This window comes from Hyperolius riggenbachi, chromosome 9 (assembly GCF_040937935.1).
Source record: "Hyperolius riggenbachi isolate aHypRig1 chromosome 9, aHypRig1.pri, whole genome shotgun sequence".
Classification (NCBI taxonomy): domain Eukaryota; kingdom Metazoa; phylum Chordata; class Amphibia; order Anura; family Hyperoliidae; genus Hyperolius; species Hyperolius riggenbachi.
Window position 1 is genome coordinate 112,325,167 of NC_090654.1, and position 21,936 is coordinate 112,347,102.

The 21,936-nt window shown below is 43.4% G+C and overlaps 1 protein-coding gene across 3 annotated transcripts in view; it reads left to right on the top strand.

Annotated features, from left to right (window-relative positions):
• Window positions 1-21,936, top strand: part of ZFYVE26 (zinc finger FYVE-type containing 26) — a 123,020-nt gene that overhangs the window by 25,933 nt on the left and 75,151 nt on the right. For all 3 annotated transcript variants that reach the window (XM_068253348.1, XM_068253349.1, XM_068253350.1), the window contains exons 9-16: window positions 1,739-1,933; window positions 2,016-2,669; window positions 8,259-8,339; window positions 9,513-9,563; window positions 10,827-10,978; window positions 13,482-13,674; window positions 15,226-15,489; window positions 16,849-16,968. In XM_068253348.1, the coding sequence (XP_068109449.1) occupies window positions 1,739-1,933; window positions 2,016-2,669; window positions 8,259-8,339; window positions 9,513-9,563; window positions 10,827-10,978; window positions 13,482-13,674; window positions 15,226-15,489; window positions 16,849-16,968 (1,710 nt within the window). The remainder of the gene's footprint in view (window positions 1-1,738; window positions 1,934-2,015; window positions 2,670-8,258; window positions 8,340-9,512; window positions 9,564-10,826; window positions 10,979-13,481; window positions 13,675-15,225; window positions 15,490-16,848; window positions 16,969-21,936) is intronic.

Below are 21,936 nucleotides of genomic sequence, written 5' to 3' on the forward strand. Positions count from 1 at the left end.
TCTAGTGGTGTTTCATGTAGCTACCACTCTGGTAGCTTTACATGAAACAAAAAAAAAAAAAAAATTAAAAAAAAAAAAGGATTTTTGGCAAAAACCACTAACCGCCAGGAGGGTTAAGGTTTGCCATCCAGATGGAGGAAGAGGTAAGATTGTATCAGTTTAATGCTTTGCCCTTCGGATTATCCTCAGCTCCAGGGTTGTTTATGAAGGCAATGTCTGGGGTTCTGGCTACACTTAGACAGAGAAGGGTTAACATTTTGGGTTACCTTGACTTTCTGTTTTGGTGGACATCTCCCAATTCGGTAAGAGATCAGATTGTTACGACAAGTCTTACTACAAGATCTAGGTTGGATCATTAATTGGGAGAAATCTTCCTTAATTAAATCCTACACAGATTATAAATTTGTTTGGGCTATTTCATTAGCATATCAGACACAGGGGAAGCAATTCAATTCTATCATGGCTCATTCCACAAGAGGAATTTCGACTTCCTGGGCAGAGAGGGCAGGGGCCTCTATAGATCAGATCTGCAGAGCTGCGACCTGGTCAAGTCACAATACGTTTGTTAAGCACTATCGCCTTAATGTATCTGCCTCTGCAGGGTTATCCTTCAGAAGGAAAGTTTTGCAAGCTGTGGTCCCACCCTAAGGTTTTAACTCTTGTATATCGTCTCATCCAGGGGTGCTGTCCGAAATGACGTTCTGGGAAAGACCACTTTACTTACGGTAAAGTCTTTTCCAGTAGTCATGAGGACAGCACCCCTGCAACCCGCCCTTATTTGGGTAGGAAAGAGAAATAAGTTTGTGTAAGCATCATTAAATGTCCGTGTCATCTTTTTATTAACTGAGGTACTGTGTCAGGTGTAGTATCTTATATGTGGCTGCCTATTGCTTATGCAAATTCTTCTTTTAACAGTTTCCTGTCCACAGTGGGGAGGGAGACAGGTCTCATCCAGGGGTGCTGTCCTCATGACTACTGGAAAAGACTTTACCGTAAGTAAAGTGGTCTTTTGTAGTTTGTTTTTTTTTGTTTTGTTTTTTTTTATCCCCTTTTAAGCATGCAGGGTAAAATTACACCTCTGCCTGCTGTGACTTTAATAGACAGCTCCCAAAGACTAAGGCTAGGTTCTCAGTGGACATTGCATTCCCTGTGGCAGCAGGAACTCTGTGGGAATGTGGTGCCGTGCATTGTCTTGTATACAATGAAGCATACAGTCAATGAAGAAAAGTATGCTTCACTTTCACTAATGCACATCAGTGCATTACAATGCCGCACTGTGAACATCACATAGGTGGTGCATTGTAGTGGGCAAGCTGCGTTACAAAGCAGATTTCCCCCCGTTGTCTACACGGTTTCTCTGAAAAGACCCAAGAAAGGCCCTAGCATGATCCTTTCGAGGATGCTGAGAAGAAATAGAATCAAATAGAGGAACTTGTGATGCAATTTAGGGTTTGGGAAAGTATGATGATCCAGAATGTTTACTTGTCTATATTTTGGATGAATATAGAATTTATTTTTTAGTGTGTAAGAAATGTAGATTATTGTTCATGGAAAAAATAAAACCTCCCCTAAAAATAAGCCCTAATGCATCTTTTGGAGCTAACATTAATATGAAACCCAGTCTTATTTTTGTGGAAACAGGGTAGTACAGATTTAATAGTGGCTAGGACCTAATTGTGTTAGTAAGAACATACTTCTTATTTGGTTATGGTGGTTGCTGAACTGTGTTTTCTTGCAGTATCTGAAAATCAGAGAGATGCCCATGAGCTGGCGCAGAGATGGAACACTGTTGTGTTCCAGGCATTTTGTGCAATGAAGTATGCAATCTATGCACTTTGTATCAATGCCCACAAGCATGCCCAGTGCAGGAGCTGCCATCGCAGTCAACTGAGCGGATCCTATGAGGACACAGAATTTGGAAAAACCTCTCAAGGTATTTTTCAGCATGTAACAGTTTGACTGTTTGATTACAATTTATTTTTCTTACAAATTCCTTCTTTTTATCATGTTTGCAGACTTCTCAGGTCTTTTTATGCAGTATTTTACGAAGTGCCAGTATTATTTATCTCTGCTGCCTTTTCCACTGAGGTTGGAGCTTCTGGAGAACATTTTCTCACTAATGTTTGCTTCGTTGAATGACTTGGCGACTCCACTCCTAAATGAAAGTTCCTCAGAACAAACTGAAAGAGACCCGAATAAAAGTGCTGGTAGACTTGGAAGCTTGGACAGCAGCATTGATAAAGGACAATTAATGATATCCTCTCCAGTAGAAAGTCCCCAGCATGACAGCAGTAACCTCAGGAATGGGAATTTAACGGATATGTCCCCTGGATCATCTACAGGTGCTACAGATAATGGTCTTGGCTCTCTGTGGGACAATGCCAGAGCTAACTATTTAGACCTTAGACACTTTACTAGTGGATTGACTGGGTTTTTGGTGGATGAAATTGTGTTGGATATTTTCTTAAAAATGCTGAGAGAACAGGTAGACCTTATAAAGGAGTCTCACCAATCAAGTCTACCCGACCTCCGTGAGGAGCCAAAGCTGCTTACAGGCATTAGCACCCCGATGACTCCAGAGGAATTCGGCAATAGAGTCACTCAGCTGTCTAAATATATCGGTGAAGCCCAGTGGAGATACGAACTGGTCATGAGTAACAGAAATGCAGGTCAGTACCAATTTTAATAGTTTTACAGTAATTCAAGTAAAATAAAGCAAGGAAAAGATACCTATGGAGAGGGAGGGCTCTGGATTCTATAGAGCCTTCCCATTCCTCTTGCTTCGTGGCTCAGTTTTAGCATTGTCATATCATTGCATGCATAGGACCAACTGTTCAAATACGGCTTAGGGGACACTCAGAAGCCTTAGTGGCTCCGCACTGCACATGTACACAGCCACCAGCCTTAGGGAGCATTTGGGGACACGAGTGCTCCCGAACCCATCCGAGGGCTCCTTGAGGCAGAAAATTGGACAGGCGGACAGTGGGGGAACTTGGACACCTAGAGAGAACTGGGAAGACTCTATAGCAGTGATTGCTAACCTTGGCACTCCAGCTGTGGTGGAACTAGAAGTCCCATGAGGCATTGCAATACTCTGACAGCTCTAAGCATAACTCAGGGAGGCAGAGGCATGATGGCATTTATAGTTTTGTCACAACAGGAGTGCCAATGTTAGCCATCACTGCTCTATAGGATCCCAGAGCCTTTCCTCTCCGTAGTTACAGATCTGACGTTTTTTTTTTTTTTTTTTTCTTGCTGCGGATTTCCTTTAAATCATATTCAGTTAGTAGTTTAGGATCTGAAACCAGCGAGGTTGATTTTAGTGATAGTTGCAGAAAATCCAGTAACTTTGCCAAATCAACAGGTGCTTTTGAAATGCTTTTTGACAAATACATGTGAAACAGTCTTGAGGCAAGTTTGGTGTGAGGAAAACTGATATAAAGAATATCCGTAAACTGTGACTGCAGCATCAGCAGACCAAATAATACAAGTCCAAACATTGCATCAGATCTATTACACAGCGACACGCTTGCTTAAGATGTTCAGGGGAAAAAGAAAATTTCTGGTTTCAAATGTGATACATAAGCTGGAGTTTTCAGGCATGCATTCTGGCATTGCCACAACTTGCAAACCACCTGATCTGAAATTATTTATTTTATTTATTGTATTTATAAAGCAGCAACATATTACGCAGCGCTGCCAACATATTACGCAGAACTTAGTGCAGTAAACCCGAGGTGAGGGTTATATGGAGGCTGCCATATTTATTTACTTTTTAAAGAGTAAAGGTGCCCATACACTCGTCAGATTGGCAGCAGATAGATAAGAAATGCATCTGATGATCTATCTGATGCGTTTTTAGAACATTTTTTACCAGGATAGAATTTCAATAGATTTCAGTTTGAAATCTATTGAAATTCGATCTGATGGCATTTTTTTGCCATCAGATTTCCATTAAGGCCAATGCAAACTGATAAGCAATCTCTTCAGATCGACCTAAATTTTCCACCCTGCAAGTTCGATGGAAATCGATCGAAATCGGCCATCGATCGGTCGATTGGCCAACCGATTTGCGATCGATCGATCCCGATCGGTCGGCCAGAAAATCGGCTGAGTGTATGGGCTGCTTAACTGTCAGGCTGCAGAAGCTAATTTAAACCTCTATTCTCCTGTGTTAAACAGTTTAGAAGGAAGCCAGAAAGGCATTAGTGAAGATAAAAATCTCTTACCTTTGATGTGTGCTCATCAGAAAAGCTAATTAGACCCAAGAGGACGCAAGCCGCATACTATACTGCAAAGCATTCTGGGGCCCTCCCCTCGGCTGCTAATGAGAGGTTACAGCAGCTTGTAATCAGTCCAGCGCGTAGCACTGATAAATCTCCGGGCAGAGTACACTGCAGGAGTCAGCTATTGTTCCTAGCCACATGGCTCATTAATAATCACTGCACACTGTGTTATTCAGTACCAGCTTTTCTGTGATCAGGAAGCAGGCAGGACATGACGACACATTTGACAGAAAAACATGGAGCCTGCCATGAGCTGTCAGGAGCATCTATCTCTGCATATACTATATACAAATTCTGTGAAATTCAAACGTGGACAGTGAAATGCATATGTAATGTAAGTACAGCCAATATTTAGCTACTGATATATGTGTTTATTTTCTCTGAGACCTTATACCTAACAGCTCCTCTTTAAGCAATACTAGTTGCCTGGCTAACCTGCTGATCCTCTCCCTTTAATACTTTTAGCCAGAGCCCCTAAACAAGCATATGCAGATCAGGTGTTTCTGGCAATATTGTCAGAACTGACAAGATTAGCTGCAGGTTTGTTTCTGGTGTGATTCAGGCACTACTGCAACTAAATAGATCAGCAGGGCTACCAGACAACTGATATTGTTTAAAAGAAAATAAATATGGCAGCCTCCATATAACTCTGACCTCGGGTTCACTTTAAAGTGACTTTGTAACAAAAATTACGTTTTTTCTACCATCCTACAAGTTCCTAAACCTATTCTAATCTGTTCTGGCTCACTGCAGCACTTTGTACTATCACGGTCTCTGTAATAAATCAATGTATCTTTCCCCTGTCAGACTTGTCGGCCTGTGTCTGGAAGGCTGCCAACTCTTCCGTGCTGGTCTGTTCCTCTATGCACACTCCAGTGTGTGTTTTATTTACATAAGCCAGCAGCTTCTCTGCTATCTTATCAGTGATAGAAGAGAGCTGGATAAAAATCCTCCTCTGTTAGGGCCGGTTCACACGGACGGCAGGCGGCGTTGGGACGGCAGGCGGCGTTGGGGCGGCCAGGAAGTCGTGACGTCCTGTTCGCTGGCGGCAGTACTGAGATCGTCGCAATCGGCGTTTCTCCTCCCCACAGGGGGACATGAAGCCGCATCGGCTAGCCGTCCCTGGACGTCGCATGCGGCTTCTAGGGACGGCCGAAACGACGCGTTAAATCGGGATTGGAACAACGCGCTTATGCTATCGACGGTAATCGACGGTAACCGCGCAATGCTAAACGCTCCCATTCACTTGAACGGGAGCGTTTAGCCGATGGGTCCCGAACGCTTGGCGGTAGACGCCGCCTGCCGTCCGTGTGAACCGGCCCTAAGGCTGTGAAAGTAGCTGGCTGACACATAGGCCTAGTGCACACCAGAGCGTTTCGGCTGCGGTTTGTGATCCGCTTGCGGCTGCGGATCCGCTTGGGTAATGTATTTCAATGGGCTGGTGCACACCAGAGTGGGAGGCGTTTTGCAGAAACGCATACTCCCGGGCTGCTGCAGATTTTGGATTGCGGATGCGTTTCTGCCTCAATGTTAAGTATAGGAAAAACGCAAACCGCTCTGAAAAACGGCACTTCAGAGCGGTTTGCCAGGCGTTTTTTGTTACAGTAGCTGTTCAGTAACAGCTTTACTGTAACAATATCTGAAATCTACTACACCAAAAACGCTTCACAAAACCGCAAAATGCTAGCTGAAATGCTACATAAAAAGAAGAAAAAGCATTTCAAAATCTGCTAGCATTTTGCGGATCTGCTAGCGTTTTTTGGTGTGCACCAGGCCATACTGAGGAATTACAAACACAGGCACAGGCAGAGCTGTCTGCAGGAAGCCTGTAATGTTCAGTGCATGAGAGAAGGGGACAGAAGTTAAACACACAAATGATCTTTTGAGATTCAAAAGGAAAGCTGTATACAGCCTGCTTGTGTATGGATGTATTTTCTATGTGTGGACATACTGTACATCAATCTACTTCCTGTTTTGGTGGCCATTTTGTTTGTTTATAAACTTTTTAAAACTGTTTTTGACTACTTTTAATGCGGCGGGGAGCGGCGAAATTGTGACAGAGGGTAATAGATGTCCCCTAACACACTGGTATGTTTACTTTTGTGCGATTTTAACAATACAGATTCTCTTTAAGCACGAGTAACAGGTATAAATGTTTTGGAGGTGCCTAAGCTGAGACGATACAGTACAATTTTACAAAGTAAGGCAAACGTTTAAAGCGGACCTGAACTCAGAACTTCCTGTCTGCTCTAAAAGATGCACAATAGCATAATGACCTTTAGATAAAAACAATTTCTTTATTGCAGCTGATATAAATCCTGTAATAAACCTGCAGTGTTTCTGCTTCCTGCTTTCATGGAAGCAGACATATTAACATCCTGTGCTCTCAAATTAGCCTTTTTGTTGTGGCAGTCAGCTGACACAGCTGAGAGATCAAATTACAGTTGTGATTAGTGACAGATGAGGAGGAATTAGACTGGCTAAACGCTCTAAATACATACAGGGTGCATTTATTGGTTTTCCTTCTGTTATGTGCAAGAGTTCAGGTCCATTTTATGGGAATTATAAAAACTTGACTGAACATGCTGTATTCCTAGAACTATGCTGTCCTAGATCATGTAGATCCCTTTGTGATCAGATCTCTTGATAATCTAGATCAGTGGTCCTCAAACTAAGGCCCGTGGGCCGAATGTGGCTCCCTGAGGCTTTTTAATCGGCCCCCACACCCAAAATGTATTATAGATGTGGTCAGCTACATCTTTAAATATTGGTGGTCTGCATATAGAATGAAGCCAGAAAGCAGTAATTTCGCTGGTTTCCAATCAAATTCCACATTAGGTGACACTGCTGTCCAATTGGACTGAAGGTTGTCACCTTAGTATGCATCACTGTCTGGCCCGCAAAGACTTCTATGTTTACTCCGACCCCCTCCCCTCCCCCCCAGCAGTCTGAAGTATTTTGACCCGGCCCTCGACCCAAAATGTTTGGGGACCCTTGATCTAGATAGTTCAGCTGCGATGTACAACTGGTGTCACTGGACTTTGGACTGCAATATTTTTGTTTTTGCTCTGTTCTTGTGTGTTCTTAACCACCCTGGCGTTCTGATTAAATCGCCAGGGTGGCTGCGGGAGGGTTTTTTTTAAATAAAAAAAAAACTATTTCATGCAGCCAACTGAAAGTTGGCTGCATGAAAGCCCACTAGAGGGCGCTCCGGAGGCGATCTTCCGATCGCCTCCGGTGCCCAGAATAAACAAGGAAGGCCGCAATGAGCGGCCTTCCTTGTTTTGCTTATATCGTCGCCATAGCGACGAGCGGAGTGACGTCATCCGCCTCCGATCCAGCCCTTAGCGCTGGCCGGAACTTTTTGTTCCGGCTGCGCAGGGCTCAAGCGGCTAGGGGGGCCCTCTTTCGCCGCTGCTCGCGGCGAATCGCCGCAGAGCGGCGGCGATCAGGCAGCACACGCGGCTGGCAAAGTGCCGGCTGCGTGTGCTGCTTTTTATTTGACAAAAATCGGCCCAGCAGGGCCTGAGCGGCAGCCTCTGGCGGTGTTGGACGAGCTGAGCTCGTCCAGACCGCTCAGCAGGTTAAGAGGTTTGTTTTGTTTTTTTGTCACTTTTGATTGAAACCATTCTAAAAACTTGAAGAAAATAATTTATCAGTATGATTTTGGGTGTAAGAAGAAACCACAATGCTCGTAGGAAGCCATGCAAACACAGGGAGAACATACACACTCCATGTAGATGGGGTTCAGTCTTGGAAATGAACCTAGGACTGACCACTGTTCTGATCAGTTTTTTTTTTTTTTGTTTTTTTTTTGGGGTGGGGGGTGGGTTAAATTGTTGACAATTTATGAGATTAGCCACTTAATTCGTTTTAGGGTTTTTTCTTTTTTGTCAGATTTCCAGTTCATCCTTGTTGTTGCAGCAGTCAAAAATAATTGCAATAAAATATACCCGTATTTCTATCTTGTAGAGGAAGAAGTTATGTCTTCTCGACTACAGTCACAGACTTTTAAAGCGAACACCATTAAACGTCGCAGGAGAAACAAACCATGTAAGTTCAGTGTAAATTGGTAAGTCAGCACGTACGAGAGGAATCGGCGCGGGAGACTTGGGCGCAGGACACAGCCGGTATATGGCTGATCCTGCTGCTGCACAAGTCCTGGCCATGTTAAATACTATTCCCCCCCCCCCCCTCCTGGCCGCCATGGATGGTGGGGAATGAAATAATTTGGCTTTCAGCAATTGCTGGAAGCCGAATCATTGTGTTTTGAAAGTAACTTCAGCTCCGTCTTCTGATGGCGCCGAAGTTACTTCCTGTGCGGCCGAGTCTTGTGCGCTGGATTCACTGTTCGAGTTCAGCTTGATGTAATCTGCTAAACCTTGCAGTCTGTTCTTACTAGGTGTGAGGCTAAATAAGCTGCTGGCGATTTTATTTCATTTGTGACTAACCTTGTCTACATTTGGATTGTCTAGTCCTGTGAATCTGTATGTTTTTTTTTTTTTTTTTTTTTTTTTTTTACTTTTGTCATGAGTGGAAAATGAAAGTTTGCATTTCAGATGTTCTGCTAAACCATGTTTTTTGTGAACGTGGGAAAAATCAGTTATTTACGATGGTGGTAATTTTTCATCATAAATTTGGCCATCGTATACGGTATTGTGAATGGAGGCCATTGTCTTTTGTTTGATTCCTTATTATGCTGGCGATGGATCGGGGAACCTCACCGCGTCGCTTCCCGATGAATAAGGTTCCCCGATCAATCTTCATGCCTGGGGGAATCACGCAACATGCACAAACTAGAGTCTAAGCTATCATGGGAGTCGTCGGGGATCTTAAAGATGCGATCCGCCGTGACTGTCGTTATTGCCGTGTGTCGCAAAGCATGGTTTGCCTAATCTCGTGCCTGTACCCATGTCGTAAGATCACAGAAACAATCGCTCGTCACTCAGTAAATCGCCGTCCAGCCCAAGAATTGCGGACAAAATTGCCAGGTGGGTACGGGCCTCTAGCCACAGTTGGCAAACGTTCCTGGCAGTGTTTTCTGATTTGATCCCCAGTAAAGGATGCATACTGAAAACGTCAATGCTTATTTTGCAGCATTTATTGGCCGATTAAAGCTTAGAAACTAAGGTGTGTGTGTGTGTGGGGGGGGGGGGTTATATAAGATCATTATCTTGTGAATCTGATAGAAAACCAAAGTAATTTTGACCAATTTCTCAATTACAGCTGGATCAAGAAAGCAAAAGGAGAGCACGAGTAGCGAATTGAGCACTTCAGGTAATCCTCACTTTAATATTTGGAAAGCTATACAAGGTCTGTTATGATTCAGTTAAGTCTTAAGGTGCCCATTAATGTTACAATTATTTTTCCTCAGATGTGATCATGCGACCAGATTTTTATTATTGAATTGTACAAAAAAAAAGCAGTATGAGGAGAAAACCGATGTGAAACTATTTTTTCTAGTTTATTGGAATATAGAATTTTGTGAATCGGAATGTTAAATTTTACAATCGTGCCTGAAAAGAGAAAGTCACGTAATCATCCCGTTTCTGTGAACAGTCGAATACCTGCAGGTTACCTACAATCCCATAAACCTGATTGAATGATGGCATTTGAGGAAAATGAGCAACTAATGAGCAACTTTACCCTGTATGTCCCGATCCGACAGCTAAAGGCCCTTACACACGTCGGATTTCCACGAACGACGGGTCGTTTGCACGCCCCGTCGTTCGCCCGCTAAATCGGGCGTGTGTACAGGCTGTCGTTCGCTTGACAAGGGTGAGTTTGAGCGATCCGCCGGATCGCTCAAACTCACCCTTGTAAAGCGAACGACAGCCTGTACACACGCCCGATTTAGCGGGCGAACGACGGGGCGTGCAAACGACCCGTCGTTCGTGGAAATCCGACGTGTGTATGGGCCTTAAGAGCGATAGGCCAAGCAGGGCTACCTACCAACTGAAAAATAAAACTCCTGACCATCAACATCACTTTCTTTTCCTTCGTAACCTTTTCTTTCCTCCCCTTTGGTGCACTCATCCAATTTTGGTCGGCCAATAAGACCCGATAGGTGTATGGCTAACTTTAATCCAGAATAGTGTTTGATGTCATCTTGCAATGTATACAGAATACTTTTATGCTAATACATGCTGCCTGGGTGTGGATGGCCTCCCTACACTGCCTTGTGTGAGCTGCGCTGCTGTGTGAGGCCAAACTCTCTTCTTCACTTTCTGACTGACTGTCTTATTTCACTTTTCTACATTTCTACAATTTTTTTTAAGGGAACCTGAGATGAGAAGCGTCTCCGATTCCATACTTTCCTCGGGCCATCCCTGGGAGCATTCTGCGCCTGCACAGTAGTAGTGCGCAAGCGCTGTATGCTCTCAGCCGCGGGAATGTGAAGGGGGAGAGTGTCTGGTTTACAAAACAAGTACTGTAACATTTCTTTATGCTGCACTGTTGCTTCAGGTTAGTTTTACTGTAATAAAGAAAACTGAAAATTAGTATCAGTGTTTATTAATGGTTGCTTATCTTGAATTGCAGAGAGCAGTGCAAGTAACCTGTCTGTTAGGAGTGACATGGATTGTCGGAGTCTCTTACAGCAAAGAAACAACCTGATTCCCATGATGATCTCTCCACCCGAGTCTCTGCTCATATCATGCATTCTGAGGAAGAATTATGCACAGGCACATCAGGTAGGATTCATTACTTCCTCTTATCTTTTCCTCAAACTGATTTCAATGGGCTGTGTTTTTGAAGTGTGGTATCCTGTCACCATAGCATACCATTGTACACTGTTGTAGTATCTGGGAAGGTTCCTGGAGAAATATTGAGGTATAATGAGCTTAGACTTCTAGCGGCTTAATATGATGGAGAGGCTTTTTTTTTTTTTTCCCCAGTATTGTGATGTGTGAACCAGATGTGCTGGACAGGCCCAAATTTATTTATTTATTAAGCTTGAGGCTTTGTTCAGTGGCCATTGTTTCCTGTAACCGCAGAAACAGAACAGGAAAGTGACATCACATGTTACCCACGCTTTGCATTGGATGCAGTGAAGCATACAGTCAACGAAAAGTATTGTTCACTTTTACTGTTGTGCACAATTTTGCAGTAACGCACTACATGCAGTGCTTTACGTTGTCGCAGGCCATTATGCCCACGCTTTGCATCGGATGCAGAGAATCATACAAGCATACAGTCAACAAAGTGTGCTTCAATTTTACTGTTGTACACTATTTTGCAGTGACACTACATGCAACGTTGTCGCAAGCCATTATACTGCAACTCACCCGTCGTGCAGGGAATGTTGCTATAGGTGGTGCATAGCGGCCGTTATCCCACACCACTGTGAACGTAGGCTAAAGAAAATAAACTTGGTTGAATTATTTCCCAGTGAGGGGGTGCAGGTGGGGAATATGCTGAGGGTGTGCTATGATATTAAAGGGACTCCGAGCACCTGTCATGGGCATGCCTTTAAGCCAGACGACTTCCACCAAAGTTTTGCTATGACCCCTCTGGAGGATCCTCTTGCAATGACCATGTGTGTCACTTCCTCTTCCTGCTTCATTCAATGATGCACTATACCAACTGAGAAGACGGGTGACCCAGAAGGTATAACCTAGCCAAGATGGCAGCTTTGAAATTGAACGAAAACTATTTAGCGTAAAACGGCGATTCAGGCATCAAATGAGAGAAGAGCTCAAGCTACAGAATGGTATGCATTTAAGTACTTTGCAGTACTGGTTGGAGTCATAAAGGCAAGCCCAGGAGAGGGTCTCGGATTCCCTTTAAAGGACACTTGAAGTGAGAGTTATATGGAGGATGCCATATTACACAGTTAAGTAGTTATTTGGGTTGAAAAAAAGACCTATGTCCATCGAGTTCAAGCAGAGAACTAAATACAACACCAGCCTGCTCCCTCACATATCCCTGTTGATCCAGAGGAAGGCGAAAAACCCTTACAAGGCATGGTCCAATTAGCCCCAAAAGGGAAAACAAATTCCTTCCCGACTCCAGATGGCAATCAGATAAAATCCTTGGATCAACATCATTAGGCATTACCTAGTAATTGTAGCCAAGGATGTCTTTCAACGCAAGGATAGCATCTAAGCCCCCTTTAAATGCAGGTATAGAGTTTGCCATAACTACTTCCTGTGGCAATGCATTCCACATCTTAATTACTCTTACTGTAAAGAACCCTTTCCTAAATGGCTAAAACGTTTTTCCTCCATGCGCAGATCATGTCCTCTAGTCCTTTGAGAAGGCCTAGGGACAAAAAGCTCATCCGCCAAGCTTTTATATTGCCCTCTGATATATTTATACATGTTAGTTAGATCCCCATCGAAGGCATATTTTCTCTAGACTAAATAAACCCAGTTTATCTAACCTTACTTTGTAAGTGAGACCTTCCATCCCACGTATCAATTTTGTTGCTCGTCTCTGCACCTGCTCTAAAACTGCAATATCTTTCCTGTAATGTTATGCCCAGAACTGAATTCCATAATCCAGATGTGGCCTTACTAGAGAGTTAAACAGGGGCAATATTATGCTAGCATCTCGAGTTTTTATTTCCCTTTTAATGCATCCCAAAATTTTGTTAGCTTTAGCTGCAGCGGCTTGGCATTGAGTACGATTATTTAACTTGTTGTCGATGAGTACTCCTAAGTCCTTCAAGTTTGATGTCCCCAACTGTATCCCATTTATTTTGTTTGGTGCTAGACCATTGGTACGACCAAAATGCATAACTTTACATTTTTCAACATTTGAGTTTCATCTGCCATTTATGTGCCCATATAGCCATCCTACCTAGATCCTGTTGCAATATGATACGATCTTCCTGAGAGTTGATTCTGCACAATTTTGTATCATCTGCAAAAATAGCAACATTGCTCACTACTGAATCTACTAGGTCATACTTATTCTTCAAATATACCAGTTGCTTGACAGTCCTGACTATCATTCTGGCATTAGTAGTGTCTGAATCGCACACCTGAAACAAGCATGTGGCTAATCAAGGCCTTGATGCATCAAACAGTGCTAAATCTACAGCGCGTGTACACAGCGCATGGTTGTGTATCATGTGCTCCTCTCTGTTGCGCATTTCTCAGCTAGCGAGGCCTAGTGGAGTACCACGGTTCATTTATTTAAATGGTTAAATTATGTTCCCATTGTCAATATTTTGACATGAAATTCTTTCAGGTTGCGAGAATGTTTAATCTCGAGTCGTGCCCAAGTTATGGTGAATTGATCTTCATGGAACGCTATCAAGAAGTCATAAGAGAACTGTCCAATGTGGAGACAAAGTTTGAAAATCAGAGTGTGGAGACGGGCATCAGAAAGCCTAACAGCAGCCACTCTACCCTACAAGCAATAGGAAATGCAGCTGCAGCAGGTTAGTTGTCCTGTGCTGTCCGGATCTGAAATCCTCTATTGCAGTCCCTGCCGTCTGATAGCTAAGGTGCACATTATGTTCAGTCTGTCATTCATATGTATGCATAACTGAAGGGATAAACTGGGATAGTATTTGCCTTCTAAAAATGATTTGTGCAGTACAGTGAATACTGTAGACAGTCCACACTAGTGTATCATCTATTCCAGTTGCAGGCTGGAAAATGGGCATATGGCCAACCACATTACTACTATTGCGATTTTCAGTGTTTTCGATGTAACTGCATTCAGTGTTACCACAAAACATGCACGTTAAGGGATAGTGAAGCATACATTTAATTGACTGTATGCTTCACTGTGACACACCATGCAGCACGACTTTTCCATTACATTTCTGTTTTTCCAGGGAACACAATATCCACTGTGAACCTTACCTGAGTAGAGGGAAGGCTCTGGATAGTGTTTCTGTTCCTCCACCCGGCACATCATTCATTCAAGTGCTGTCTGCCGGTAAATCGATTCAATCTGCGTGGTCGACCAGTTGTTCAGAATTACGCACACATGTGCAGTAGCGATGTAGCCGTCCTTGGAACTACACGAGGTTCTGAGAAGTGTTAAGGCGGCTCTGCACAATGCTAGGTTTTTTATTTTTTTCTGTTATGACTGGAGAAATCGATTGTCTACGTTTGAGTAATTTGGCAAATTGAACCAATATACATACATTTTTTTTTTATTTTATTTTTTTTGCTTTTTCCTTAAAGGGACTCCGAGCAGTGCAGAAACTATGGAAAGATGCATATCATTTTAAAGCTCTATTTCTCCTCTTTCCAATGATATATAAACCACCACCCCACGCCTTTTTAGTTTTCGCTATTTTCGTGATCGAAATTGCCGCGACTTTGGCGTAGGGCGACGAGTTAGGTGTCACCAGAAAGAGGAGAAAGCGCTTTAAAATGATATCCATCTTTCCATAGTTACATTGTATTACACAGGGCGACTTTTTCTGCTGAATGGAGCTGCTGACTTTGATAAAAAGTCGCCCTGTGTAATACAATATAACTATGCAAAGATGGATATCATTTTAAAGCTCTTTCTCCTCTTTTTGACGACACCTAAATCGTCGCCCTACGCCTTTTAGTTTTCTCTATTTTCGCGATCGAAGCCGCGGCAATTTCAACTAAAAGGCGTAGGGCGGTGGTTTACATATCATTGGAAAGAGGAGAAAGCGCTTTAAAATGATATGCATCTTTTCATAGTTTCTGCACTGCTCGGAGTCCCTTTAAAATTCCAAATGATCGAAAAATATTTAGTTTTTTTTTATTTATTCGATTTCTCAAACACATCCGATCAAGTATTTATCAAAAAAAGTGTTTTGTTCTCCTCCCCCCCCCCCCCCCCCCCCCCCCGTAAGTCCTCTTTAAGTATTTTACTTTACAGCCTGTTCATTTTTTTTCCACTGCGGTATTTGTTAAAGTAATGGTACATATGTTATAAATATCCATGCTTAACTGTCTCTCCACTCCCCCCCCCCCCCCCCCCCTTTTCTATAACGCAGGAATGGTGTTCTATTCTATATCTGATGTGACGGACAAGCTGGTGGCTCCTGCTGAAGTTGCAGTTCCTGCCTTGCAGGAGGACTTCTGGGTGAGGAGCGCACGCTTAGAAAAAGCTGACCCATGGAGACTTGTAGTAGAGGAGTTGAGCCCGGCAGCTATGGCAGCCTTTGACTTGGCTTGTACACAAGCCCATCTCTGGAAAACCTGCAAACAGTTACTAGAGACAGCAGAGAGGCGTCTACACACCAGCATGGAAGCAAAGGGTATGTCGGCTGTATAAATATGTATCGCATACAAAAGCTTAACGACTTGTCAATAATGCAGAAGTGGTGGGGATGTTTTTTAATTTTTTTTTTTTTTTTTTTGTAGTAGGATTTTTCCATATTGCGAACCGCCACACACAATGTTAATCGATGGGAAGTTCACAGCGGTTCATCTAATGTGGACTTTCATTTGTGCTGCGTGTGGGAAAATATCTTGACAGCCAGTTGCAGTTTTTCAGACAGTGCTCGTTCTATTTAAAAAAAAAAAGTGCTGCTGTGGAAAAAATGCAAATATATATTTGCATACAAGAACTGGAGGCGTCTGAAATAAATCCGTACAAAAATACATCCACGGTTTAACCTGCCTTACTTTGTTTGCATAGCAATTAATTAATTACTAAACAATCTGATAGTCTCAGTGAGTGATGCATCTGCTAGGAATCTATTTCCCTAAAATGTTTGATCTACTGATTTTTCTATTGATCAAAAATGTATCAAAAGTATCAATCGGACGGGATGGAAAATCTAGGTTGAGAGAGGCAGAAGCAGTTTTCAAACAATAGGTTATAGTGTTGCATCAAAAAAGTGATGCTGCAGTTTGTTTGATTTTTCATTATATTCTCTGCTGGAATTCTTGACAATCAATGTGGTATGAACTTCCTATTTGAGCGGAATTGATCATTTTCTCATTTAAAGGCTACCCGAAGTGACGTGATATGAGATAGACCTGTGTATGTACAGTGCCTAGCACACAAATAACTCTGCTGTGTTCCCTTTTTTTTTTTTTTCCCTCTATCTGAAAGAGTTAAATATCAGGTATGTAGGTGGCTGACTCAGTCCTGACTCAGACAGGAAGTGACTACAGTGTGACCCTCGCTGATAGGAAATTCCAACTGTAAAACACTATTCTAGCAGAAAATGACTTCCGAGAGCAAGAAAGAGAGAAAAAGGGGAATTTCTTATCAGTGAGGGTCACACTGTAGTCCCATTAACTCACCCCATTAACTCTTTCAGGCAGAGAAAGAAAAAAAAAAGGAACACAGCATAGTTATTTGTAGGCTAGGCACTGTACATACACATGTCTATCTCATTATCACATGTCACTTCGGGTATCCTTTAAGGTGGCAACCTATGAGTGTATAGCCAGCTTGAACATGCCTTTGACATTTGACCAGTTTTTTTGTTTTGTTTTCTATTTTTTGCCGTTTAATGTTTTGGAGCAAAAAAATGTAATTTTGAGTGCTCAAGGAAGTCGAGATCAGCTTCCAACAAACAAGGACTGACTGCTTTGAGTTAATCAGCTCCTCTGCTGAAATCTCCATTTACAACTGTATATCTGTATTTGTTTTATTTTTACAGGACGAAGGACAGACCTAGTTATGGAACATTCTGAGGGCATTAAAGGTTTCCAGGCGGTCCTTCAGCAAATGAATAAGTTCATCAACTATCCAACACCACCCCAGGCACAAACTGAATTGGGTATAGTGGCTTGCTTTCTTTGCCTAGTCTGTTAATTATTTTATGTACATTTTTATCATGTATGAATGTGTGTGTGTGTGTGTATATGTGTATATGTAATATGTATTTGATAAAAATGTACATAAAATAATATATATTTTATTTTTTACCCACGACACTTAGAGTACATAGTCCTGTCACAAACTATTGCTCAGGAGAGCTCTCAATCTAATGTCTTTCCCATAGTCCTCATCTAATGTCTCTTGATGGTCTTGATCCTTTGGGGCTAAGTGTTCTATAGACAAGTTGCTAGCCTAGAGGCTTGTGACGTGTCTATTGCTATTGAGTGGGAGGAGGGATAAAGTGTGGTGAATAACGGAGCAGTTTCCAGATGCCGGAGTGAGGCATAATTACTAATAGTATTATAAAGACGTTGTACTTTATTGTGGTGACCATGCCTCCAACAGTACTTCTCTCTCTTTCCTGAGCTTGATGTAAAACTTTTTTATTGAAGTTTGAAAAGTGTAATTAGTGTACCTGCCATCGTTCCAAAGTGATTTCTCTGGTCTGGAGTTTACACTTTGCAGTATCCGGACCCTCCCTAATGCTACATACAAACTTGAGATCAAAGTCTTTGAAAGGGCAAGATCACAGACCAATTTTACCCCATTCCATGTAGTATGAGAGCCATATTCTACACAGTCTATTCTATTGAGCTGAACTCCCCATCAGATAAAATATTTGCAAGATGCTGTGCACAAAGATACTGTACACATTCAAAAGATCAGTATCTGCAAAAAATCTGTTCCTGCAAAAGATCCATTCCTGCAAAATGCATTCATAGTCTATATTTGCAGATCTCAATACACACCTTGTTTAACCACTTCCCGACCGCCTAACGCACAGAGGCGGCCGGGAAGTGGAGCCCTGAAGGACCGGCTCACCCACAGAGGCGGCGGTCCTTCTAAGGGCATGGGCGGAGCGATCGCGTCATCCGTGACGCGATCCTCCGCCGGCTACTGTCACCGCTCGCCCGCCGCAACATCCCGCCGGCTATACGGAAGCGCCGGCGGGATGTTAACCCCGCGATCGCCGCATACAAAGTGTATAATACACTTTGTAATGTTTACAAAGTGTATTATACAGGCTGCCTCCTGCCCTGGTGGTCCCAGTGTCCGAGGGACCACCAGGGCAGGCTGCAGCCACCCTAGTCTGCACCCAAGCACACTGATTTCTCCCCCCCCTTCCCCAGATCGCCCACAGCACCCATCAGACCCCCACCCCCCAGACCCCTGTTTGCACCCAATCACCCCCCTAATCACCCATCAATCACTCCCTGTCACTATCTGTCAACGCTATTTTTTTTTATCCCCCCCCCCCCTGCTCCCTGCCCCCTCCTGATCACCCCCCACCCCTCAGATTCTCCACAGACCCCCCCCCCAGACCACCCCCCCTGTTTACTGTATGCATCTATCCCCCTGATCCCCCTGATCACCTGTCAATCACCCCCTGTCACTGCCACCCATCAATCAGCCCCTAACCTGCCCCTTGCGGGCAATCTGATCACCCCCCCCCCCCACCACCAATAGATCGCCCGCAGATCCGACATCAGATCACCTCCCAAATCCATTGTTAACATCTATTCTCTCCTCTAAACACCCACTAATTACCCATCAATCACCCATCAATCACCCCCTATCACCACCTGTCACTGTTACCTATCAGATTAGACCCTAATCTGCCCCTTGCCGGCACCCAATCACCCGCCCACACGCTCAGATTGCCCTCAGACCCCCCCCTTATCAATTCGCCAGTGCATTAATTACATCTGTCCTTCCCTGTAATAATCCACTGATCACCTGTCAATCACCTATCACCCATCAATCACCCCCTGTCACTGCCACCCAACAATCAGCCCCTAACCTGCCCCTTGCGGGCAAACTGATCACCCACCCACACCAATAGATCGCCCGCAGATCCGACATCAGATCACCACCCAAGCGCAGTGTTTCCATCTATTCTCTACCCTAAACACCCACTAATTACCCATCAATCACCCCCTGTCACTGCTACCTATCAGATTAGACCCCTATCTGCCCCTAGGGCACTCAATCACCCGCCCACACCCTCAGAATGCCCTCAGACCCCAGCCCTGATCACCTCGCCAGTGCATTGCTTGCATCTATTCCCCCCTCTAATCACACCTTGAGACACCCATCAATCACCTCCTGTCACCCCCTAGCACACCTACCCATCAGATCAGGCCCCAATTTGCCCCGTGTGGGCTCCTGATCACTCGGCCAAACCCTCAGATCCCCCTCAGACCCCCTTCCGATCACCTCCCCAGTGCATTGATTGCATCTATTTTCCCCTCTAACCACCCCCTGAGACACCCATTAATCACCTCCTGTCACCCCCCCTAGCACTCCTATCCATCAGATCAGGCCCAATACAACCTGTCATCTAAAAGGCCACCCTGCTTATGACCGGTTCCACAAAATTCGCCCCCTCATAGACCACCTGTCATCAAAATTTGCAGATGCTTATACCCCTGAACAGTCATTTTGAGACATTTGGTTTCCAGACTACTCACGGTTTTGGGCCTGTAAAATGCCAGGGCGGTATAGGAACCCCACAAGTGACCCCATTTTAGAAAAAGACACCCCAAGGTATTCTGTTAGGTGTATGACGAGTTCATAGAAGATTTTATTTTTTGTCAAAAGTTAGCGGAAATTAATTTTTATTGGTTTTTTTTCACAAAGTGTCATTTTTCACTAACTTGTGACAAAAAATAAAATCTTCTATGAACTCGCCATACACCTAACGGAATACCTTGGGGTGTCTTCTTTCTAAAATGGGGTCACTTGTGGGGGTTCCTATACTGCCCTGGCATTTTAGGGGCCCTAAACCGCGAGGAGTAGTCTAGAAAACAAATGCTTCAAAATGACCTGTGAATAGGACGTTGGGCCCCTTAACGCACCTAGGCTGCAAAAAAGTGTCACACATGTGGTACCGCCGTACTCAGGAAAAGTAGTATAATGTGTTTTGGGGGTGTATTTTTACACATACCCATGCTGGGTGGGAGAAATTTCTATGTAAATGGACAATTGTGTGTAAAAAAATCAAACAATTGTCATTTACAGAGATATTTCTCCCACTTAGCATGGGTATGTGTAAAAATACACCCCAAAACGCATTATACTACTTCTCCTGAGTACGGCGGTACCACATGTGTGGCACTTTTTTACACCCTAAGTACGCTAAGGGGCCCAAAGTCCAATGAGTACCTTTAGGATTTCACAGGTCATTTTGCGACATTTGGTTTCAAGACTACTCCTCACGGTTTAGGGCCCCTAAAATGCCAGGGCAGTATAGGAACCCCACAAATGACCCCATTCTAGAAAGAAGACACCCAAAGGTATTTCGTACGGAGTATGGTGAGTTCATAGAAGATTTAATTTTTGTCACAAGTTAGCGGAAAATGACACTTTGTGAAAAAACACAATTAAAATCAATTTCCGCTAACTTTTGACAAAAAATAAAAACTTCTATGAACTCACCATACTCCTAACGGAATACCTTGGGGTGTCTTCTTTCTAAAATGGGGTCATTAGTGGGGTTCCTATACTGCCCTGGCATTTTAGGGGCCCTAAACCGTGAGGAGTAGTCTTGAAACAAAAATGACCTGTGAAATCCTAAAGGTACTCATTGGACTTTGGGCCCCTTAGTGCAGTTAGGGTGCAAAAAAGTGCCACACATGTGGTATCGCCGTACTCGGGAGAAGTAGTACAATGTGTTTTGGGGTGTATTTTTACACATACCCATGCTGGGTGGGAGAAATACCTCTGTAAATGACAATCTTTTGATTTTTTTACACACAATTGTCCATTTACAGAGGTATTTCTCCCACCCAGCATGGGTATGTGTAAAAATACACCCCAAAACACATTGTACTACTTCTCCTGAGTACGGCGATACCACGTGTGGCACTTTTTTGCACCCTAACTGCGCTAAAGGGCCCAAAGTCCAATGAGTACCTTTAGGATTTCACAGGTCATTTTGAGAAATTTCGTTTCAAGACTACTCCTCATGGTTTAGGGCCCCTAAAATGCCAGGGCAGTATAGGAACCCCACAAATGACCCCATTTTAGAAAGAAGACACCCCAAGGTATTCCGTTAGGAGTATGGTGAGTTCATAGAAGATTTTATTTTTTGTCAAAAGTTAGCGGAAATTGATTTTAATTGTGTTTTTTCACAAAGTGTCATTTTCCGCTAACTTTTGACAAAAAATAAAATCTTCTATGAACTCACCATACTCCTAACGGAATACCTTGGGGTGTCTTCTTTCTAAAATGGGGTCATTTGTGGGGTTCCTATACTGCCCTGGCATTTTAGGGGCCCTAAACCATGAGGAGTAGTCTTGAAACGAAATTTCTCAAAATGACCTGTGAAATCCTAAAGGTACTCATTGGACTTTGGGCCCTTTAGCGCAGTTAGGGTGCAAAAAAGTGCCACACGTGGTATCGCCGTACTCAGGAGAAGTAGTATAATGTGTTTTGTGGTGTATTTTTACACATACCCATGCTGAGTGGGAGAAAGATCTCTGTAAATGGACAATTGTGTGTAAAAAAAATAACAAATTGTCATTTACAGAGATATTTCTCCCACCCAGCATGGGTATGTGTAAAAATACACCCCAAAACACATTATACTACTTCTCCTGAGTACGGCAATACCACATGTGTGGCACTTTTTTGCAGCCTAACTGCGCTAAGGGGTCCAAAGTCCAATGAGCACCTTTAGGCTTTACAGGGGTGCTTACAATTTAGCACCCTCCAAAATGTCAGGACAGTAAACACACCCCACAAATGACCCCATTTTGGAAAGTAGACCCTTCAAGGTATTCAGAGAGGGGCATGGTGAGTCCGTGGCAGATTTCATTTTTTTTTTTGTCGCAAGTTAGAAGAAATGGAAATTTTTTTTTTTTTT